Below are 20,948 nucleotides of genomic sequence, written 5' to 3'. Positions count from 1 at the left end.
TAGCTGGGTACATCTCTGCAATGACTGACATCTCAGCACCTCAGCTCCCGTGTGCCTCTGCAGACAGAACATAATCACTTCCACCTACCACCAGCAGCCAGACAGCTGCCTGGGGAGGAAATGAGGAGCCTGGAAGTTACAGAGGAAGGGCTCAGGAGGACACATGAGCAGCAGAAGCTGGTTTTAGAAAGGAGAATATGCAGAGAGAAACACAGGCAGTTATTCTTAGCACAAAGAGGTGAATGTAAGTCAATGTAAAAAAAAATACAGTTCTTGTATTGTGCACTACATTACACAGGAAAAAGGAACAAAGAAAAGCCAGAGTATCAATATAGTGTTTAATATTCTTCAATTGAAAAACACTAAAAAGGTAAAATTACAGTTATCATCACATAAAACCTTTCATCTGAAAGATTTACAGATGGAGCATACTTTTAGTAGTTTACATTTCTATCAGGCCTACAGTTTCAGCTTATATTTGTTGAAAAAGTAGCAGCCCATTTGTTCCTTCTGTTGATAATAATTTAAGCATTGTATTCCACTTTACTCAGCACTGATACAAGTAAAACTGTTCTGCAAAGATTGTTTTACTTGCAGATGATTTTGTTATCAATGGAAAAAGAGTACATTAGGAAGTGATTAGGAAATGCTGCTTGACAGAACCCTTTAGAAGGCAATTTGATGATGCCCACCTCAGCAGTTAAGGCATAGTTTGACGACTTTGAAAGTTCTATATTGAATGTCAGCAGTTCCTCTGATTACAGAAATGTTGGCTGAAGGGAGGACCGGCAGAGATTCTTTGCACAGTTACTAAAAGGTTGCTTCCAAAAGCAAATGTAATGCGTACAGTAGTTAAATAAAGTACTTCAGATGGGGAAAATAATGTCAGTTTCATAAATGCCAAGTGCTGTGCATTGTTTTTAGGAGAAGAACAGTTACTGACACTGTGCAAGTATCCTGTTCTTGCAGCAGGAAGTTTCCAGTGCTATCAAGAGTCTGCCTGTATCTACCTTTTAAATAATACAGCACCATAAATATATACATACAGTGATCATGGGCAGTCTTCCCAGCTAATTCTAGCTGATAGTTCAGAAAGATAAATACTCAGCATTTACATTAACTCAATGAATCAAACAAATCCATTGGGTGTTTTGTTTTTGCTTTCATTCTGGGATTTGTTGTTTCCTTGTTTGATTTCAGTGAACATTTCCAGCTACCATATACACTGCTGAGAAAGAGCTCCTGTGGAATTACTGAGCCTATCCTCAGCAGCTTCAGCTAATTTAATGTAGCCTGCATAACAGAACTGGCCTGCAACTCAGATCCTTCACAATAAAATATGGTTAAGTTTAAGCCAGTGATCCCTCTACTCACATTTCCATTTCTTTATCAAATGTGCAGGTGCAGTACAAGGTGCAAGGAGAGAATCATTTCAAAGCTGATTTTCAACAACAATGCAGCTACTGAAAATAGCTGAATAAATACAAAAATAACACTGACAGGTGGCTGAAAAAGCAGTAGCTAGAGTAACCAAGGTCTGAGGTCTTTTTTCCAGCACAGGTAGACATATTTTGAATAGCTTCACTATTCAACTTTCCAAATGGCAATTTTCCCTTCTTCCTTTCCAGCACCACTGAGGACGTATCTGTCCTCTGCAGAGCAAAGAGCCTTTACTGTATCAGCGTGACCAAACAATTCTTTCTCCACAGTCTTCTTCTCAGCACTGATCACGTAGATCTTCCCTTTGATTTTGCCTTGTGATGTTCCAGTGCTGCCAACCCACATCTGGAGGAAAAACAAAACAATATTTTTTTGACTCATTAAATTTTAAGACATAGTTGAGATAGGGTTTTCCTTTGCTAAGCTGGAAAATGGCAACGAGTGAGAATTTCCTTTATATGCATTTGTTGGAGTAAATGGCTTCCCCTCCACACAAAGAGGTTCCAAAGAGATCTCTGGGGAAAAGAAAATAATCAGACTGCTGTGTCTGATTTCCATTCCTGGAAAAAAAGCGAAGGTCATAACAGAGAAAAAGATCACTGAGTACAGGAAGAAACACCACCAGGAACGAGTCAGCAGAGCTCCTGCAAAAAGGTAAACTGCCTCAGTGACTGGCAGGGCAGCAGGAGGGGAGTAATTGCCAGTAGACAGGGAGCACAAGGATTATCATCCATAGAAGCACAAGGATTCTGATCCATAGAAGCACAGAATCATTGAATGGCTTGGGTTGAAAGGAACCCCAAGGATCATTAAGTTCCAACTCCTCTGCCACAGGCAGGGCCATCAATCTCCAGATCTCGTACTGGACCAGGTTGCCCAAGCTCCCATCCAAAAGCCCTCAGCTTGCCTTAAGTTTCACAGGTACACTGCAGACAGAAGCTGTCACTTCACCACTGTACAAAAACCACATCCTGCTCATATCCTGAGTGCTATCACTAGTTCTAATCACAATCTGCAAGGACATTGAGAAGATTCAGAGAAAAAGAACTGAAACTAGCAAGGGCAAGGAGCAGCAGCCGTAAGTGAAGATAAAAATAAAAATTAAGAAGGCTGAGTTTGAGCATTCCCCCTCCATGGTATTGCTACTGCCACCATAAGACACAGGGCATGGTGAGAGGCACCTGGTCCGGCCTGGTAGAACAGAGCTGTGGTCTTCACATGGATAGTTTTGTACAGGGTGAGTCCAGGCTCCCAGAGGCATGTAGGTAAGAGGAATATGTGATAAGGTAGTAAGGTGATATTCAAGGTGTAAGGTGAGGAGAAGGCTCTGGGAAACCTCATGCTCTCTCATCCATGACACACCCAGAGCATACATTGCACCAGGCAGCAACGTGAGTGGGAGGAAGCCCTAAAATAAGAATTAAACATACCCAGCTCTGCTTAGGGGAGTGCTGTATCTAAAGCTATATTTCATTTCTGTTCACAATCTTAGGCAAAGGCTGGATACACAAAAAGCTTTTCCTATCTCGTAAGACACTTCCTGAAAAAAAAAATGTCATTCTACAAGATGGATTCTCATCTTGTGGAAAACCTGAGGGGAAAAAGAAAATATTTTTCCTTTATATTAGCTATTTACTTGTAAGTTAACCCTCAACACACCCATGTCGAATCACAACTACAGTCATTTGCACAGCTACTGATACTACCCAGAAACAGCAGGTACAGCTGGAGGCCAAAAATGACAGGCACTCAAGACAGCTAGGTAGGAAGTGTTGGCCCTTTTGTCTCTGTTCAGTTAGACATGCAGTAACGAAACAAGAAAAAGGTCATCTACGAAAACAGACAAACAATAAATGCCAAGCAGCAAGGCTATTAACCTTTTCCAAGGTTTAGTCTTAGGAGCCCTGAGATTAAATATCAAGGGACCTGAACTTTCAGCTTCTACCATTCCCTGAAAATGTCAATGGCTAATAAAAGTTACCAGGCTTTTAATTACTTATGAGATTTTTTTTGGCCTGACATGTATTTTGGGCTACAGTCATAGCAGCCAGTTGTGGGGGGCTATGATTTAAAAGAAAAATCAATGTTTTAAACTAATACATTGGCAAACAGTCTGTAAGGAAGCTAACTAATAAAAGCCTGTGAGAGCTGTAAACAAAGCTTTGGTAAAGAAGTCTACAACAAATGAAAATCAGTCCAAATGTCTCTCACCTGATTTTTGACTTGTATCATGCAGGTAATCTCAGAGCAATCCTGAAGATGAATTTTTTGAGGTGTGCTTGCAAAGTCTTTGGTGTTCCAAATATACAGGTCACTACTCCCTGAGTAAGATGCCCACACTTCATTTCTCTGAAGCACAGAAAGTTATGTTTAACCTTAGCACTGCTGACAGCAAGCATACTGCAATAAGTAACTACACAGTTGCTGGCGTGTCGCGACAGCTTTCTTCACACCATATTAGCAGTTCAAATGTAATACCTCAGGAAAGAGCTGGAAGCAGAGGAAATATGAACACACATCCTTCAGGTGATGCTCAATCTTCATTTGTAGTCGAAATTCGTAAGTTGACATTACAAATATGCAACTTCCAGTGCCTTCAATATCAGATAAAGGGTTATTAGCAGAAGTGCCAACTCCTTTCACATCCATAAGCCCTGAGCAAAACTGGCAAAATAAAATGGATGCATCTAACAGCTGTCTTATTTCTCAATCAACAGTGACATCTTAGAGGCTCTTCCTGTTTTTTATAGTATCTATTTCTTACTTCTGTTTTCTTCAATTGCTGGTTACTACTTTTGCAGTACAAACACCTATTAAAGTCCAAAAGTAATGAGAAGAGATTCTTTTACATTAGGAGATCCCACAGTTAGGTTCCCTAGTACACAGTTCTTTTAATCTACAGAACTGAGATGAAGTGTTTGTGCTACAAAGTTAATCTTTAACCCACCAAAGCACTGCTACTACTTGCTGCACAAATTCCCAAAGACTGCACCTGCTTTCTGTTTCCCCTGTTGATCTGTTAAGGTGTGCTTAGATACAGGCTCCTGAGCATGGCAGTATTTACTATCAGTGCAGTCTTGAACACACCACCATTTATGAAATTACTTCAAGTAATTTATTAAATTACTTCAAGGGAAAAGATGTTTAACATAAATGCTGGCTTTATTCACCTAGACGCTTGCAGAAGGGATGACAAGTTCTAAATGTGCCCAGTTTGAGGACTGCTATAGGGAACCTGCTTTGGCAGGGGGGTTGGACTCGATGATCTCTGGAGGTCCCTTCCAGCCCCTACAATTCTGTGATTCTGTGATTACCAACTGAGATCAATACCATAGAATCAAAATTAAAAAGTCAAAATACCAAAAGCAACTTGCAGATGTTTACCCCTTCAGACTTCAAAACAACTTCCTCTAAGCTTTCCATTCCAATCTACAGGTGTGGCCAGGAGGGGTCAGGCAAACAGTGCAGCCAGAGGCCACTTCCTGTAGCAGAGGCAGGATTCTCAGGAGAGACTCAAGCTAAGTAAGACTTTTGGAGGCCTCACTTACAGAAGGCTACTTAAACACACCAAGTGGGAACTGAGGGTAGAACATCACGTATGTCAAGTCAGAGTGTGAGTTTAAAGTATTGGTCTGACTAATAAAACAGCTTTTTTATTTTTTATTTTTATTTTTTAATTTTTGAGGAATTAACTTACAGCACCACAGTTGGTCATTATGAAGTTTAATAGAAGTTAGGTTTTGGCAGGGCAGCTGAAAAGCACGGTTAACCTTCAGAGTGCTGATGTTCCAAGCAATCACTGTTCCATCTAAGCTGCTTGAGTATGCTTCACTGTTGACACAGACAAAAAAAAACAAAAAAACAAAAAAACACCAGTATGCTGTACATTCAGAACAAAATTCATACAGAAGGACTTGCAAAATCACAAGTTTTACAATAAGCCAAAGCCCAAGAGGCTTCAAGGCCAGATACTATAATTTTAACAGTAAGCAGTCAGCTGTACTCAGCCATTTCAAACAGTGACTGGAGTTTTGAAAGGATGGGAGCACACTCATTCTGTGTGAACACCAAATGCTTGAGGAAGGACCTACACTTTTTCCCTACCTATGTTTGTTTTACACTGCTGGTTCTAAACAGTTCTATTTTGCTCATCACAGCTGGTTTAGGTTTTGGAGTGCCCAATTCCATTATTTTAGTGTAATTTAATTATTTGAGAGTGCATTATTCAAGTGTGCATTTAAGCAGCCCACAGCAACTTCTGAGTTACAGCCAAGCATCCATCCTTCTAGCTGTTTGTCTCCTGTTAGAACTAATGTATTCTGGCACAGATACTTTTTTCTTCGTCACAGATTATACTCCAAGACCTTACCTCACTAGCAGCACTGCAGGCTAATTCAGGCCTCTAAGTGAACTAGAGCACGGAATACATCATGGTTGAAGAGTTAAACACAACAAAAACATCCCCTATAGTTTTCCTGAACACTGTTGCCTTTTCGATTTTCTCTTTTCCTCTCAAGGCAGGACCAAAACATCTCAAGATCTTTTTTCTTTGCTACTGCACCTGAGAAAACAAATCATGCAATCCCTTCTACCTTTGACATTTGTTTTCTTCAGATAAGAGTACCTTTTCCAGTAGGCCCTAATGACACCTAAGCAAATTCCCCCTCAAAACCCAGTCATGCCTGCTGCAGCACTAGAACTGAGGCTTGTCCCTGGTCTGTTACTCTAAGTTAACTAGTTCATGCCTTCAGTTACACCCTTCCCAATGCTACCAAAAGATTAAAAGCATTTTCTCTGAACAAAATGAGGAATGTACTATTTCCTTTAAAAACATGCAGGATAAACTCTGAAGCATGTTGTAAAAATCAACGATGAAGAGCTCAAAGCAAAAATGAAATGGTCTTTAAATTGCATCTCTACTGATTCGTACAGAGCCACCAACTTCCAGCTGCTCTACATCTTGCCTGAAGAAAATATTCCCTTATCTTTGTTCCAAAGTACATAATGATTTTTCATTAGGAAGGAAATAGTTTGCAATACACAATAATGGGAGCTACAATACTAGACACAGTGATGTCTGACAGTAGTAGGATGGCTTTCTATTTAACCACAGGAAGATTCTCCTTAACACTCGTGACTTTTCCAGTCTCTCAACATTTTCTTGTAGATGCATTTTTAAGAAGAAAACATTGTAATTAAATATACCTGGGTATTCCATTCTTCGTCTCCACAACTATGTCTGTAATATCAGAATGGTGATCATTTAGTTGCTTATTACAAGACATACTGTGAGTGTTGATTATATAAATAATGGAGTCTTGAGAACCAATCCATACTTGACTCTGTTCTACCATTACCATACAAGTCTGGGGAGAAAAAAACAGGATTAAATACAAAAAAACAAAACAAAACAAAACAACCCACTTTTTAATATAAAGGAAAAAGGCTACGTTACAAGTCACAGCTTTCTGGTGATTACAGTAAGGGATTAAAACTCAGCACTCCAGTATTTATCCTTTGCTCAGCTGGAGGGAGAAGAAGGACAGACCTCTTTGCTGAGTTTAACTTTCAGAAAATAAGATTAATTATGTATTTTGGTAATTGGTTCAAAGTTGTGTTTCCTGGCTTAAACAACATAGAAGTTACAGAGGGCACTGGGGAAACCACAGAATTTGGTGTATTTCTGTCTTCTGGATTGGAAGCTGTACTCACCATCTGATATAAACACCCTTCCTACTTTACTTAAAGTGGTGCCTAGGAAAACACCACTTTCTCCTTTATTGTGCCTGGAACATCCCGCCCCCATTCAGAAATTCTTAATTTCTCCCTCCTGAGTCCCACAAGACCCAGGTCTTCCTCTTCTTCTCTTCCTCCTCTTTAGAATAGGTCAGCATCCAGCTCTTCTCCAAGATTTCTATTTTTCCTCTACCATCAGCTTTGTCCCCCCCCTTTTCAATTTTTTTCCCCGCATTCATCCACAGAAATGTTTCTCAACTTCCACACAAGTCACCTATGAAGCCCTTTGCTACGTGTTCCCTCTTCCAAATGTTTTTCACTTGGTCCAAAGCCTGTTTCAGCCCTCCCTTTCACTGAGTTTTTCAATTCAAATTCCCACAAGTAACTCTCTTTGATCTGTTGTCTGAGTCTTCTTTTAGAACTATCTGTATCACCCGCTAGTTTCCTTACACATTTCTCCAGCTTTTAGCTCTTCAGCACAGATGACTTTCCAACTGTGCTTAGGGCTATCTCTGTTCTCTTTTTATATAGATTCTTTCCACTCAGCTGTTTCCAGCCAGCCTTCCTGCTCCAAGAACCCACTAGGCCAGCATGCCATCTCCTCAGTCAAACCATCACTTCCTACCAGTTGACTTGTTTTGTTACAAAACCTTTTTCTCTCAATCTTCCATTTCTCCAAGTTAACTGCAGCATAACTCAAATATCCTTCAACTTCTAAGGGATGACTGTCTGGCCCAGTGTTAATTAGGCTATCAGCAACAGAAAAAACAAGCTAAATCATCAGTCATGGTATGAGTGTTAGTCTTACCAGTTTACAGCGGCCCATTCTGAAACAGTGCTGCTGAATAGTCCAGGTAGATGCATCAAAGACCACAACTTTCCCTTCGTTTAAAGCACACCACAGTTTTGGATGAGCATTGTCAGGTCTTTCTGAAATGTCAAGATGCCCTAGAAACAAAGCAGAGAAGATGAGAGAAGTAAAGAAAATAAAACACTTCTGAGACACATGGAAAAAACATTATTGGAGGCAGAGCAATGAAATGCTTCTGTGTTCTGGAACTTACATCACCAGTTAACAAATGACACAGTTCACACTGAATTTGTGCTCCTTATCTAATTGGTGATTTCACCTGATGGTTTAACCTCACACTTCAATGTTATTCAGAGCAGAGATGATCTTTTTCACTGACAAATTAAATGTTTAGATAACTGGAATTGCAGGGAGGCTTGTAAGCCCTATGAAATAAATCTAGTGACTCCATTCATTCCATCTGCCACATGACTGTTTCATTTAGAAGAAAGCAAGCTCCATTCAAAGAAAGAAAAGCACAACCAAACCCTCCACCACCACCACACATTGTCCATCCAACTTTCTGAACTGTGGAATTCACTTTGTGCTTTTGTCTCAGGAATTACACGTGAACTTAAGTCAGGAGATGAGTAAGGTTATGAAATTAACTCAGAATTAACACCTCTCAACTCAGATTCATATCTACTGTGAACAGCCCCAGATAAAAGTGCTTTTTTTTTTTTATTCCTTGTTGTCGTTTTAAGTATGATCATGTATTTGTTCCCTCACAGACCATTTACTCTTGAAATAGATCAGGATCATGTAACAAAGGATATTTATTTCTAGGATTTCTTCTTTGCCTTTTGGCCAAATGCACGTTTTGAGCAAGACATACACTGAGATCCAGTGAGTTCTTAGTGCCTCTGAATCACAATCCCCATGCAAGTCATTTCTCACAAGCACACACTAACAGCACGCTCCTCACTTCCAGGTGTGAAACCTGAGGTGAAAACCTTAGTTTATGTTCAGGCTGAAATCTCATTAAGTGCACATATGACTGCTCTGAAAAATCCAAGACTATCCAAATTAAGCAGCTAAAATGAGATGAAGCTTTTGCCCCTGACTTCTTTTTTCCAGTGCATTTTCAATTAGTGAGATATAAGTGTGCCAAATATCACACAGAAGATCACAGGGAAAATAATATTGCATTCTTCAGGCACGGACTTAAATCCCATGGGATGAACTAGATATCAGATCACATACAGTGAGAGTCACAGGAATATAGACCTGGCTGGGATTTCTGCACTGTGGTTCAACTAAACACTCCTGTATGACTACTGAAAATGAGTAGTGACTATGAAAATGAGCAGTGAACACTGGTCAGTGCTGGAACATCATTTTTCCACCCTGCTCCATAAGCAAGGTAGAAAACTTAATGGCAAACTGACACATTAACATATAATTGAAGACAATTAAAACACATACACACATAGGATGGCAAATTAAGACTGTGAAAGCTACCTTAATATATCACTATTCTTTTTCAGTAATTTTCTGTTTTAGTATTCTATACATGACCAAGGTCTGTCAGAATGTGAACAAAATCAGGCAGTCATAATACCAGGTGCTAGGAGATAACATTTTATAGGTTAATTGAGGCTACTATAAAGAAATACATCACCTTACCTGGAGTATAAAGCAAGACATCTATTGCCTGTGGAAATGTCTCACCAGCTGATGGGTTGATCTTATGCTTTAATGTCTCTGAGGTTGTTTTGGGGATCATCATAGGCACTAAAATAGGTTTTTAAAAGGTCATGAAGTGCATAGTTGAGCCTGAAGCAGATCTATAATCCTCGTGAAAGAATAATTATGTACCACTTATTCCCATTTTTCCTTCTAACTTTAGCTGACTGTGAAAGCCCAGTACTTTAATAAAAGAAGCATGCATTTATCCAAAAAACAAACACAAGAAAAACCCACCCAACACAGTATATTGATATCAGTATAGTTTCTAACTAAACAAAAATAAATATTTAATAAAGAATGGCAACCAAAGAGCAAGAAGGCTATCATCATCTTATATCTCTACAGAAAACCAGTTTGAAAAACAAACTGTAAACAGAAAAGGCTGAAACAGATGATGAGATACCAGCAGGCTTCATAGCACTGTTACATGACTGACCTTCATTCTTCATCCTGTCAAAATAAGACAGTTTAGAGGCTGCATATATGGCTTTGGAGGACTGCAGTGCACCAACGACAGCATCCATCAGAAGAACGTTTGTCAGTGCTTGCTGAATATACTGAGGATCCTAAAGAAGAAAGTCTTACTGTAGTTTACCCACTACTCATCATTCTTGCATGTCTCCATATTCAACCATCACAATGCAAGTCAAGCTTAAGCACAAGCACTAGCCAGCTGCTTTTCTGGGGCATAACCCATGCTACCTGCAAGCAAACCTCACTGTCACATGAGATTTCACCCCAAAGCAAGGGCATAAAGCAAAGAACCAAGAGCTACAGTTAATTCATTGCACTGAAAGAGGTACTTTGGATCTGGCACAATTTTGATTCAGAATGCACAACTGAAACTGCATGAACTGCACTGATGGAAGACACACAGCACACACAGGACAGACACCAATTTCTATCTTGGACCTGTCTGCATAGTAGGAGAAGCACACTTTTCTTGACCTCATCTAATACTATCTGAATCCTTCCTAAAAAATCACCAAGATGCCTTTTCACTATTAAATTCATCACTCATGAAGAATTTAGTCTTTTGGCTGGGAACCATTCTCGTATGATCCTTCTTCCTCAAAGGTTTTGTGGCAGAAGAACACATCTTGCTCTATTTATTCAAAGGATCTACAGCTACCAAGATTCCAGCATGGCAAAGAAAAAGAAATAATCCCTCTAAACATCACACTTTGTGTAAGGGAAGTAAGGCATGGTAAGCTTCTTTTAGGATCACTGCTCTCATTTTGTAAGCTTAAGCTACCAGTGTAATTCACAAAACTGGTAACTAAACAGAAAGGTCCAAATTAATGGAGAAAAAAAATTCCTTATTTTTAAATGCAGTATTTAATTGTACATATTTAAGTGTACTATTTTGCTAGTATTCTGGATGTATTATATTTAGAGGCAACATCAGAAACAACATCTTATTACTTAGCTATCACATGCTAAAACCAAGAAATTCCAAGACTGATCCAGAAATTATTTAGAACAGAAACAGAAAGCACATATTTCACATTTATTTAGTTGGCTGTGCCCATTTTTATACCTTGTGATCATCTGCCATTTTCTTTCCAGCCCACATTTCTTTCACTATCAGGTACCAGAGATCACACTCAGTTTTCAGGTTAGCTTCAAATACTTGTTTTTTATATATCGTTTCAATCCTCAGAGTAGGTATTCTCAAAAGAAGGAAAGCTACAGTTGTGTTCTTAACATCCTGGAAACAAGAAAAGCAAGGAAGGTGTACCATGCAGTCACAACTAAGATGCAGTATTAATCCTACAGGATAACCTTTATCTAACTACAATTAATATTTCAATTGTTCATACACACTCTAAGCAGAAATGGTCTGTTAACAGGTTTTGTGAAAATGATCATTGCTAACAGTATCACCCAGGCTTCACTATAGAGCAGATACAGATTGGTGCTGATTTTGTAGTCAAAAATGTACATTTAACATTCATGTTATTATATTCCTCTGGCTCTGTGTACCAAGCCTTGTGTCCTGTAAATCTAAATTACAGCCTTTCAGTATCTAAAGGGAGCCTACTAACAGGAGGGGAATCAATTCTTTGAAAGGATAGATAACAGCAGAACAAAGGAAATGAAGGAGAGAAGATTTAGGTAGAACGTCAGGGGGAAGTTCTTCACAGAGAGAGTGGTGAGGTGCTGGAACAGGCTGCCCAGAGAGGCTGTGGATGCCCCGTCCCTGGAGGTGTTCAAGGCCAGCTTGGATGGGGCCCTGGGCAGCCTGGTCTGGTATTAAATGGGGAGGTTGGTGACCACATTAAATGTGGCAGGGGGTTGGAGCTTCATGATCCTTGAGGTCCCCTCCAACCCAGGCCATTCTGTGATTCTGTGATCTAGATGTTAAGGACTCTAGACTTTTAAACCACACCATCCCAACACCTAGCACACATCCACCTCTTCAAGACCTCTTTATCATTTGTGAGTTTCTGATTTCAGAGCTATTCATTACAGCTCTTACTGAGACAGTCTGAGGTAGGTCTTTCAGCAGAATGGAACATTGCTTGTCATCCACAGAACTGCAGAGGTTGGAAGGGACCACTGGAGACAATCTACTCCAACCCTCTCCTGCTGCTAAAGCAAGTTCCCGAGAGCAAATTGCACAGGAAAGTGTCCAGGTCAGTTCTGCAAACCTCCAGAGAAGGAGACTTCATAACCTCTCCGAGCAGCTTATTGCAGGGCTCTGTCACCCTCAAAGTGGAATTATTCAAGAAAATGACTCAATGCTCACCTCTATATCCCTGAAAGCAGCAATATGGACATAGCCAGGACGTCCTCCTTCAGTCAAAAGGAATAAACGCTTTTGGGTCAGTGCTATTTTTCCTACACCATAGTTAGTTTTAACTGAGCAGGATAACTTGTAGACACATTCGTTCTTATCCAGATGTTCTATTACTGCTGGTGGCAGATTCACCTCTTGAGCTTCTGCTTCAGTTTCTTTCCAGTAGTTGTAGAAATCTCGGAATGTTTCAGGATCAATTTGTTTCTGCTGACCTAAAAGTTTTAAAACCTGTTTACTATGAGAAATTATTATACAGATTTAAATAGAAAGATAGTTTTAAAAGATACTGGCTTCCAGATTGCATTTCTAACAGTAAAATAAGCAGAACTGGGTAAGCACTACTGAACTGAATACTTCTCACAATGGCATTTCAGTTCTTGGTTCCACAGAATGCAAATATACAACATATGTACCAACGCAGGATAAAAGCCAGTTAATTAATTAATTTAAAGACTTCAGCAACAGTTATTCCAGGTACTTAATTAATTATTCTAAGAATTCAAGTGAGCTTGGACAGCAGAATATCGAGTTCTTGTGAGATGTATGCTACTTTTGGCATTAAAACATTTGCATTTTTAACTGACGTTTAGTCTCTGTGGCTACAAAATATAACAATGACTGCAGTAAGAAGGTATAGAAATAGAATTGTATTCTATAAAAGCAGTCTTAATGTACGTTTTCAGAAATCTATCACAAGATTCAGATCTCATTCACAAGAGAAAAAAGTTCTCTCAAACACAAACATAAGCTCTCCATTTGCTATGATAATGATTCAAGAGGAATCTAACTGTAGCCACTCGAACTCTTTATTTTGCTAGTTCTTTTCAAAGATCTGCCACCTTGCCAGATTACTTACTGGTTTTACATTACCCATTAGCAATTAGGACAGGCTTATAGTCACTTGACTCATCTTAGCCAAAGCAGAACTGTACACCATTAAAACACAAAATGAATAAAAACCAGCCCATGAATTCAATCTGAAAAATTTTAAGTTGTATGCTTAAATAGGTGAGAGGACTCTTCATCTCTTATTGTGGACACAGATACATCCATGTACCTGTGCATACATGTGCAGACGTACACGTGTACATCCTGTATACATCCATCTACTCTCCACACTTACTTCAATTAAATGAAAGCTCCAATACTGAGTTGACTATTAATTAAGAAGAGAAACAACTGGAGACACATTTTCTTTTATCCTAGTTCCCAAAAACGAAACCAGCTCTAAATTGTCACTGTGTCAGTGCAGATGATCAGTAAAAACGTACCCTCTACCCACCTACGGTTAAGGCATCAAACAGCCGATGTATGGTGTCTGTGTCTCTGACAATCCCAGACTCCTGGATTCGCTTCACAAAATCATCCAGCTGCATGTGTGTTTTTGGCAATTCAAAGTGTTTCACGTGGTCATCTGTTTTTGTCATTTCCCTTTGTTGTTCCATCACTAGGCTTATCAGCCTCTTCAGCTCAGGCTTGCGGTCAGCTTGAAAACGCTCAGAAGGAGGCAAGGTTTCCACAATTTTTCTTACAAGTTCAGTAGGGAAAATTCTTAAGTCTGTTTTATCTAGGTTCTGAAAGTCAGAAAGTGCATTTAGTAGTTTCCCTTGCATCAAGCTAATAAGTCCCCGGAGGTAGAAGTACCTTGCCAGCAATGCTGAGTTATCAGGTGGTAAGGTATTTATAGCTCTGCTGAGATGGTTGAAGAATTCTGTATAGTAGGAGTGAACACAGTGGCTCATCAGAGGAAAGTGAATTTCTGGGATTTTGAATGTACTAACTGATTTGGAGGGCTTTCTCACAGCTAGAAGTGAAAAAAAGGTGGTACAGGAATTAGTAAAAGCATGAATTTTTCTGCATCCAGCAGTACTACAAACAAAAAGAATCCCGCCACGACAATTTCTTCAATTAAAATGCATAAAATTCCTTAAGGTTAAAGTTATGCTAAGGACACAAATGTATTTCTATATACATCCTTCTTAATATCAGAACATTCCCCATTCTGGTAATTTCCTTTCTAGAGAATGCATGTTTTAAAGATGTATATAGTCACATTATTCATATATCTCTTTATGTAACACACTAAAATATGCAAGTAAAATTACACATGTGAGTAAATCCATATCTGCAGTTCAGAAAGGCCTTGCTTAGTTACACAAAAGTAAACCTAAGCAAATATTTAAATGCAGTGGAGAAATAGACATAAGGGCAGTAAGGACAGTAATCATGTCCCTATCCTTTGTGGTACAGCAGAACTTAATGCAGAATACAAGCTGATTTAACGTGCAAAGAGAAGCACAGATGGGGCCCCAGCAGAAAATGACCCAGCTCACCATTTCCTTTCAGCATCTGACACTGTTTTTGTGGAAATCTTTCAGTGAAAGATTGAAAAATGAAAAAACACTGCATTCATTCAGCACATTCTTCACTCACCAATGTCTGTCTCTATTCTTCGAAGTGAGGATTTTCTAGCAGGACTCTCTGGTAGTTTGATATCTTGCAGATTGGGCATACTGATTACCATACGCCTGTTAATGATGTTCTGTGAATTAAGTCTTTTAGAAGCCATTTTCTCCATAGTAAGTCTTCTCGGAGTACGAAACATCAAGTTGAATCTGAAAAACAAAAAATTATATAATAAGGTTTAAAATTCTGCATATACACACAAACTAAATAACTACTTAATACTATGAAACAGCAAGAAGAAAAAAATCAAGTGATAATCATAGTGTCAATTTACAGTTTTCACAGCCATAACTGGACACATCCATATCGCCCCTTCATGGTAAGCTTAATCACAGAATCACAGAATCACAGAATCACCCGGGTTGGAAGGGACCTCAAGGATCATGTAGTTCCAACCCCCCTGCCTAGCAGGGCCACCAAACACACACATTCAGATCAGGTTGCCCAGGACCCCGTCCAACCTGGCCTTGAACACGTCCAAGGACGGGGCATCCACAACCTCCCTGGGCAGCCCGTTCCAGGGCCTAACTACTCTCCTTGTGAAGAACTTCCCCCTAACATCCAACCTAAATCTTTCCTCAGCAGGAAATTTCCTCAGCAGCATTTCCTCATTAATAAATTGGCCCATTAATTAGTCACCATCTTATTCACAGGTAACCTAATCTCATATCAGTACAGTCAAAAGGTCTTTTAGCACTCATACCATTTATCTCTGATAAAGTTCAAAACCACAACAAGCAAGGTGAAAAAGTTACCTATCCTCTTCAGACTGGGTGCTCAATTCAAGTCGAGCAAAAGCATCCATCTTTCTGTTCAAACGAGCTTTAAGAAAAGAGTGAAACATGTAGGTCTCTAAAACCTGTGAGAGACAGACTGGTTAGCTGTGGATCATTTACAAGTTAGCAGCATGTTTTGAGCATTTTTATCATCTTTCAAGACATAGCACTGAAAACATTCATTTTAGCAATCACAAAAACCAGAAGTACCTGACTTCAGCAACAGAACTAACTCAGCTTTCAGTCACCTTCCACGTTTGCTTAGAGGCAAACAGGAACCTCAGATCACCTTCCAAAAGATGAAAGCAAACCAAAAATGGGAAATACTGAGCAAAAGAGGCCGATTTAGCTACTGAAGTTTAAACGTAGCACTAACAGAAAAACATCTGTACGTTTAAAGCTTAAAAAAAAAAAAAAAAACCTTTACATTAATGACATATTCCAAAAGCTTGCCTAAAATACCCTTGCTAGTCCTGCAGTTACTATTTTTTTCACTTCATAAGTTACTGCTTATGTATCCATGCTTTGCTATGATGTTTTAAAAATGCAGATGAGAAAGATTTGTAATTAATACTGATATGCTGAAATTAATGGAAACATTATATCAACTTATCTGTCCGTTCTTACCTCTTACACATCCCTTAACAATGCATCCTTAGTGCCTCCAATAGATGCTACTTCACAAATTTCTGCTTTACATATTCTCCATTAGATGGCATATTTTGTTCCCTGTTGTATGCTCAGGAATCACAGAATGGCCAGGGTTGGAAGGGACCTCAAGGATCATGAAGCTCCAAACCCCTGCCACATGCAGGGCAGCCAACCTCCCCATTTAATACCACACCAGGCTGCCCAGGGCCCCATCCAACCTGGCCTTGAACACCTCTAAGGATGGGGCATCCACAACTTCTCAAGGTAGCCTGTTCCAGCACCTCACCACTCTCTCTGTAAAGAACTTCTCCCTGACATCCAACCTAAATCTTCCCTCCCTCAACTTAAAATCATTTCCCCCTGTCCTGCAGTTATCAACCCTTTCAAAGAGTTGATTCCCCTCCTGTTTGTAGGCTCCCTTTAGGTACTGAAAGGCTGCAATGAGGTCACCCTGCAGCCTTCTTTTCTCCATGCTGAACAAGCCCAGCTCCCTCAGCCTGTCTTTGTAGGGGAGGTGCTCCAGTCCCCTGATCATCTTTGTGGCTCTTCTATGGACCCTCTCCAACAGCTCCCTGTCTTTCTTGTACTGGAGGCTCCAGACCTGGACACAGTACTGCAAGATGGGGCCTCACAAGAGCAGAGTTGAGAAGAACAATCACCTCCCTGTCCCTGCTGGCCACACCTCTTCTGATGGAGCCCAGGATACCATTTACTTTCTGAGCTGCAAGAGCACACTGCTGGCTCATGTTAAGCTTTTTATTTATCAAGACCCCCAGGTCCTTCTCTGCAGGGCTGCCCTCATGAACTGACATGCTGCAGGAATGGAGTCCTTTCTAAAAGTTTTTAAAGATAACTAATTGAGATAACACTATCTATCACTATATAACACTAACACTGCCAGTAACACTAGATACCAACAGCAATTACTCTGTATTTTGCTACCTTGTGAGATTTACTTGAAAGCAAGCCTATCACTATGCTATGTTTAATTTCTGTTTAACCCACAGCTTACTGAAGAACTTACAGTTTCACCAAAAAAAGTGACAAGCACACAACATTATAATTTTTAAGAAAGTAGGCTGGGATAAGAACCCACTTTTTTAAGTATCTGTTAAAAACTGTGGAGAAATTAATTAATTGTTATTTGTAGAATAACACACAGCACTTCATAAATCAGGTACTCACAGATCAGGTAAGTCTTGAAATCATTTTTTACTTAACTAATAGATGCTTTTGATTGGTTAATAACCCGGCTATTTAAAAATTACGAGTTGAAAATCCTGGGATATTGGCTTGCTTTGTTGCAACAGAATTCTCCTAGAACACTGTAGATGATTAGACGCAAACCTTAAGAAGATGTAAATTCTGCTTCTCAGATATGCAACAGTTCAATTAATTGGAGGTTAATATTAAACTAATTAACTGTGCAAACAGTTTAATGTAAAAATACTAGTCTCAATTGCAAGGATGAAAATCTCAACTTAGCTTCCAAGCTAAGTACTTCAGCACTGCGAGAAACTCCGGCACAAATCTGTCTATTCTCAGCCTCTTTCTCCCTTATCCTCTCTTTTTTCTCTTCTCCCTTCCCTCCTCATTACTTCCTCTCCTCACCCAAAGGATCTCCAGCCTTTGATGATCAGTGAGTCTTCCACCAAAGGTACTGAGAACCGCACTACATCTCACAGTCATGTGATCAAGCCACTCTCTCTTTAACAAGGAAATCATACCCATTCCATTTCCTTCAGATACATTAAGCCATTATTTTAAAAGCATACTCCTGCAACAGTGCTCTAAAGGAAAACACATCTGTATTCTTCATAGACATCTGTCTCACCACACACACTGACAAAAACTGAACTTGGGAACTTCAGAGGGCCTAAATCAAGCTTACTCTAACAGCAGGATGAAGGCAATGATGGCAGTAATGAAAAGAACTTCTACAGACAAAATCCACACAGCTGGAGGGTTTTATATTCCAATATGTACTATATTGTGTGTTAGCAGGCGGGCTAGGAAAAACTACTTGGGGATTTTAGGCCTGAGGGGCTGTAGCCTATGAGCCTGGCACAAGGCCATGCACTGTCAGCTGTCTCAACTCAGACCCCACATGCATCAGAATGCCACAGGCTGTAAGGACACAGGTCATCTGACAACATACACATCCTATAACCCAACATGAGCAAAGTGGCACTCGGTGTCCACAGCATGCTTTCACTGCCATGCATTGTGGGAAATGGGTTGGTGGCCTGGAGCCAAACAGGCATCATCAACTGCTTGCCATGGTGCTCAGGATTCAGATAAAGCAGGTACTCCTACTTGAGTCACTCATTCTTCTGCCATGCTTCTGTAATTTGCTCTGAAACTACTTATCTTGCTCTCCAAAAATGCTGCTTATAGTAAATAAGTGTGAAATCTAGTGGGTCAATAACACTACACAGACCAAACCACGACCATTTCACTAATTTCTGACATTAATTCTCAAGTACAGATTAATAACAGAATTACAACATATTTAATACTGAACTTACTTTTCCATAAAATGGCTGGTCTCCTATTGCCCTTGTTTTCAGAAATTCTTCACTGTTAAACACTCTGTGTTCATAATTTAGGTGGTCTTTTACCTCCCTGGGGATAAAATAAATAAAAAGATAAATACGACTGGAGATTTGTGACTAAGTTGTAAGTTTTGCAGTAGCAGCCCACTAGCACTACTAGCAATGTGTTGCAGTATCAGAAGGCAAACTGAGTTTTAATGAGCAAGTCTGAGTTTCTGAAACAGAGGAAAAGAACACAGACTCTTACATGAAGACAGGCTACCTGCTGTGACTGCCATTTCCAATCAGCAAATTCACTTAAGGGGGATCAATTTCAACAACACATAGAGAGGAATCTTTATATTTAAGTCATAACCTGTCTCAGGTCCTGAAACAGTATTAATGTACTGAATCACAGACAAACCATTTTAAGCATGATGGCAAGCATTCACAGGGACAATCTGAAATACATGACCTAGCCTCACATTGTCCCACTGCACTGCATCTCTAAGGTGCATGAGATAACAGATAACTTCTTCCTGCACTCTAAAACTCTGATCCTCGAGCCAGCAATAACTGACGATTGTGTGATGTTTAAAGAAACAGAGTTATTGAAATAAAACAGGAAGCTTTATGAAAAAACAGATGCGATTCTTAGTATATGCATGGTCACAGCAGACAGAGGCCCTGTGCCATCCCTGGAAAACCAGACTGCTGTGTCACACATCTTTCACAGATCAGTGATGTAAGCCTATAAACAGCTTATCGAGCCATATGGGTTCAGGTCAATGGTGGTTATCACAAGTACATATTTCTATACAATTATATATAATTTATCATTTTTTTCTTCAAACACAAAACCTCCATGCACACAAAAATACTACAGTGGTTCACTGAAGACAGTAGCAACTGGCAGCAGAATAACATCAGAGATTTACTTTCCTTCACTCCTGGGTGGTGGCAGATACATAGTTTTAGAAGATAGAAGAAACAATGCTGGAAAAAAAAAAAAAGAACAAAGAGAAAGTTTGAAGGAAAGGAGAAAGAAAGCAAGAAAGGAATCAATCCTTTGCAAAAATGTTATTATATCAAATAGCAAAGTATCTGTTCATTTTTTGTAGCCAAAAGTGTGTCAGTTATGCTGAAATCCACCAAACCCCATAGCCATGACACATTAGGATGTAAACACATTTTATTCTCCAGACCCAGCTGTGCTATCTGTAACCTGCTGTTTCCTTCACAATCAGCAGCTACTGTCCTTGTGGGAGGCCCAGCTGTTTGTATGAACGCTCCCTAAGCCGATCCAACAAATGCAAGCAGGTTAACAAAGACCTGGTATTTGCACTGTATCTCCTTAGTGAAAGCATTAAGAGAGCATTCATGCGAGCAGTGCAGTAGCTGAGCCATCAGGAACTTCATCTCCAACATGAGGCAGTGAGAAACAGATGGAGCCAGTTATGTGCAGTAAGATTTTTCAGAAATGCCAGGCAAGCAGTTTTGTTCTCATGCTTGAGTATGTTACCATCTATGCAAAAGAAATCAAGCTTAGGCACATCAACCAGCAATTTTCTGCATGTTTTTAGAAATGACCTACCATACCACCACAACTGCCCCAAAGACAAGAAAATAATAGCAGGATCAACAATGGGTACCCTGGTAAGATGTGTATCCATACATTAGATGAGCTTAAGAACAAGGAATAGTAATATAACTAGACCTCTTTGTTAGTGGAAAAAATCAAAACCCTACTCTACATCATTATTAAAATACCACCACAAAATTATTGTGCCAATACTGCACTTGAGTTTCAACAGCTCTTCTCCTTCCCTTGCTCTCACTCGCACGGTTGCTATCTCTGAATGTCTCAAACCTTCTCAGCATTTTTTCCATCTAGCCAGTTCAGGAGTCCTTGAGCTCCCAAAGCTGTTTCTAGCTCTTCTACTGTCTCAGTTTGAATTCACATCCTCAGCAAGTTTGTGGATGACACCAAGCTGCGTAGTGCA

At 39.7% G+C, this 20,948-nt stretch overlaps 1 protein-coding gene across 2 annotated transcripts in view; it reads right to left on the bottom strand.

Moving 5' to 3' along the window:
* Window positions 1-324: 324 nt before the first annotated feature.
* DENND3 (DENN domain containing 3) overlaps window positions 325-20,948 on the bottom strand; it is a 39,049-nt gene continuing 18,425 nt past the window's right edge. The window contains exons 10-23 of one of the 2 annotated variants that reach the window (XM_052704787.1): window positions 18,940-19,036; window positions 15,740-15,843; window positions 14,952-15,133; window positions 13,801-14,322; window positions 12,468-12,730; window positions 11,256-11,426; window positions 10,152-10,281; window positions 9,653-9,760; window positions 7,985-8,124; window positions 6,646-6,806; window positions 5,138-5,271; window positions 3,919-4,034; window positions 3,652-3,789; window positions 325-1,785 (exon numbers count right to left, since the gene is read on the bottom strand). In XM_052704787.1, coding sequence (XP_052560747.1) covers window positions 1,585-1,785; window positions 3,652-3,789; window positions 3,919-4,034; window positions 5,138-5,271; window positions 6,646-6,806; window positions 7,985-8,124; window positions 9,653-9,760; window positions 10,152-10,281; window positions 11,256-11,426; window positions 12,468-12,730; window positions 13,801-14,322; window positions 14,952-15,133; window positions 15,740-15,843; window positions 18,940-19,036 — 2,467 coding nt within the window. In that variant the 3' untranslated portion in view covers window positions 325-1,584. Of the gene's footprint in view, window positions 1,786-3,651; window positions 3,790-3,918; window positions 4,035-5,137; window positions 6,002-6,645; window positions 6,807-7,984; window positions 8,125-9,652; window positions 9,761-10,151; window positions 10,282-11,255; window positions 11,427-12,467; window positions 12,731-13,800; window positions 14,323-14,951; window positions 15,134-15,739; window positions 15,844-18,939; window positions 19,037-20,948 lie in introns of those variants that run through there. The other variant, XM_052704788.1, reaches the window with a different exon arrangement.

This window comes from Tympanuchus pallidicinctus, unplaced genomic scaffold (assembly GCF_026119805.1).
Source record: "Tympanuchus pallidicinctus isolate F22 unplaced genomic scaffold, pur_lepc_1.0 scaffold5, whole genome shotgun sequence".
In the NCBI taxonomy this organism is placed as follows: domain Eukaryota; kingdom Metazoa; phylum Chordata; class Aves; order Galliformes; family Phasianidae; genus Tympanuchus; species Tympanuchus pallidicinctus.
The sequence above is the reverse complement of the archived record's forward strand: the minus strand, read 5'-3'. Positions and strand labels throughout refer to the sequence as shown.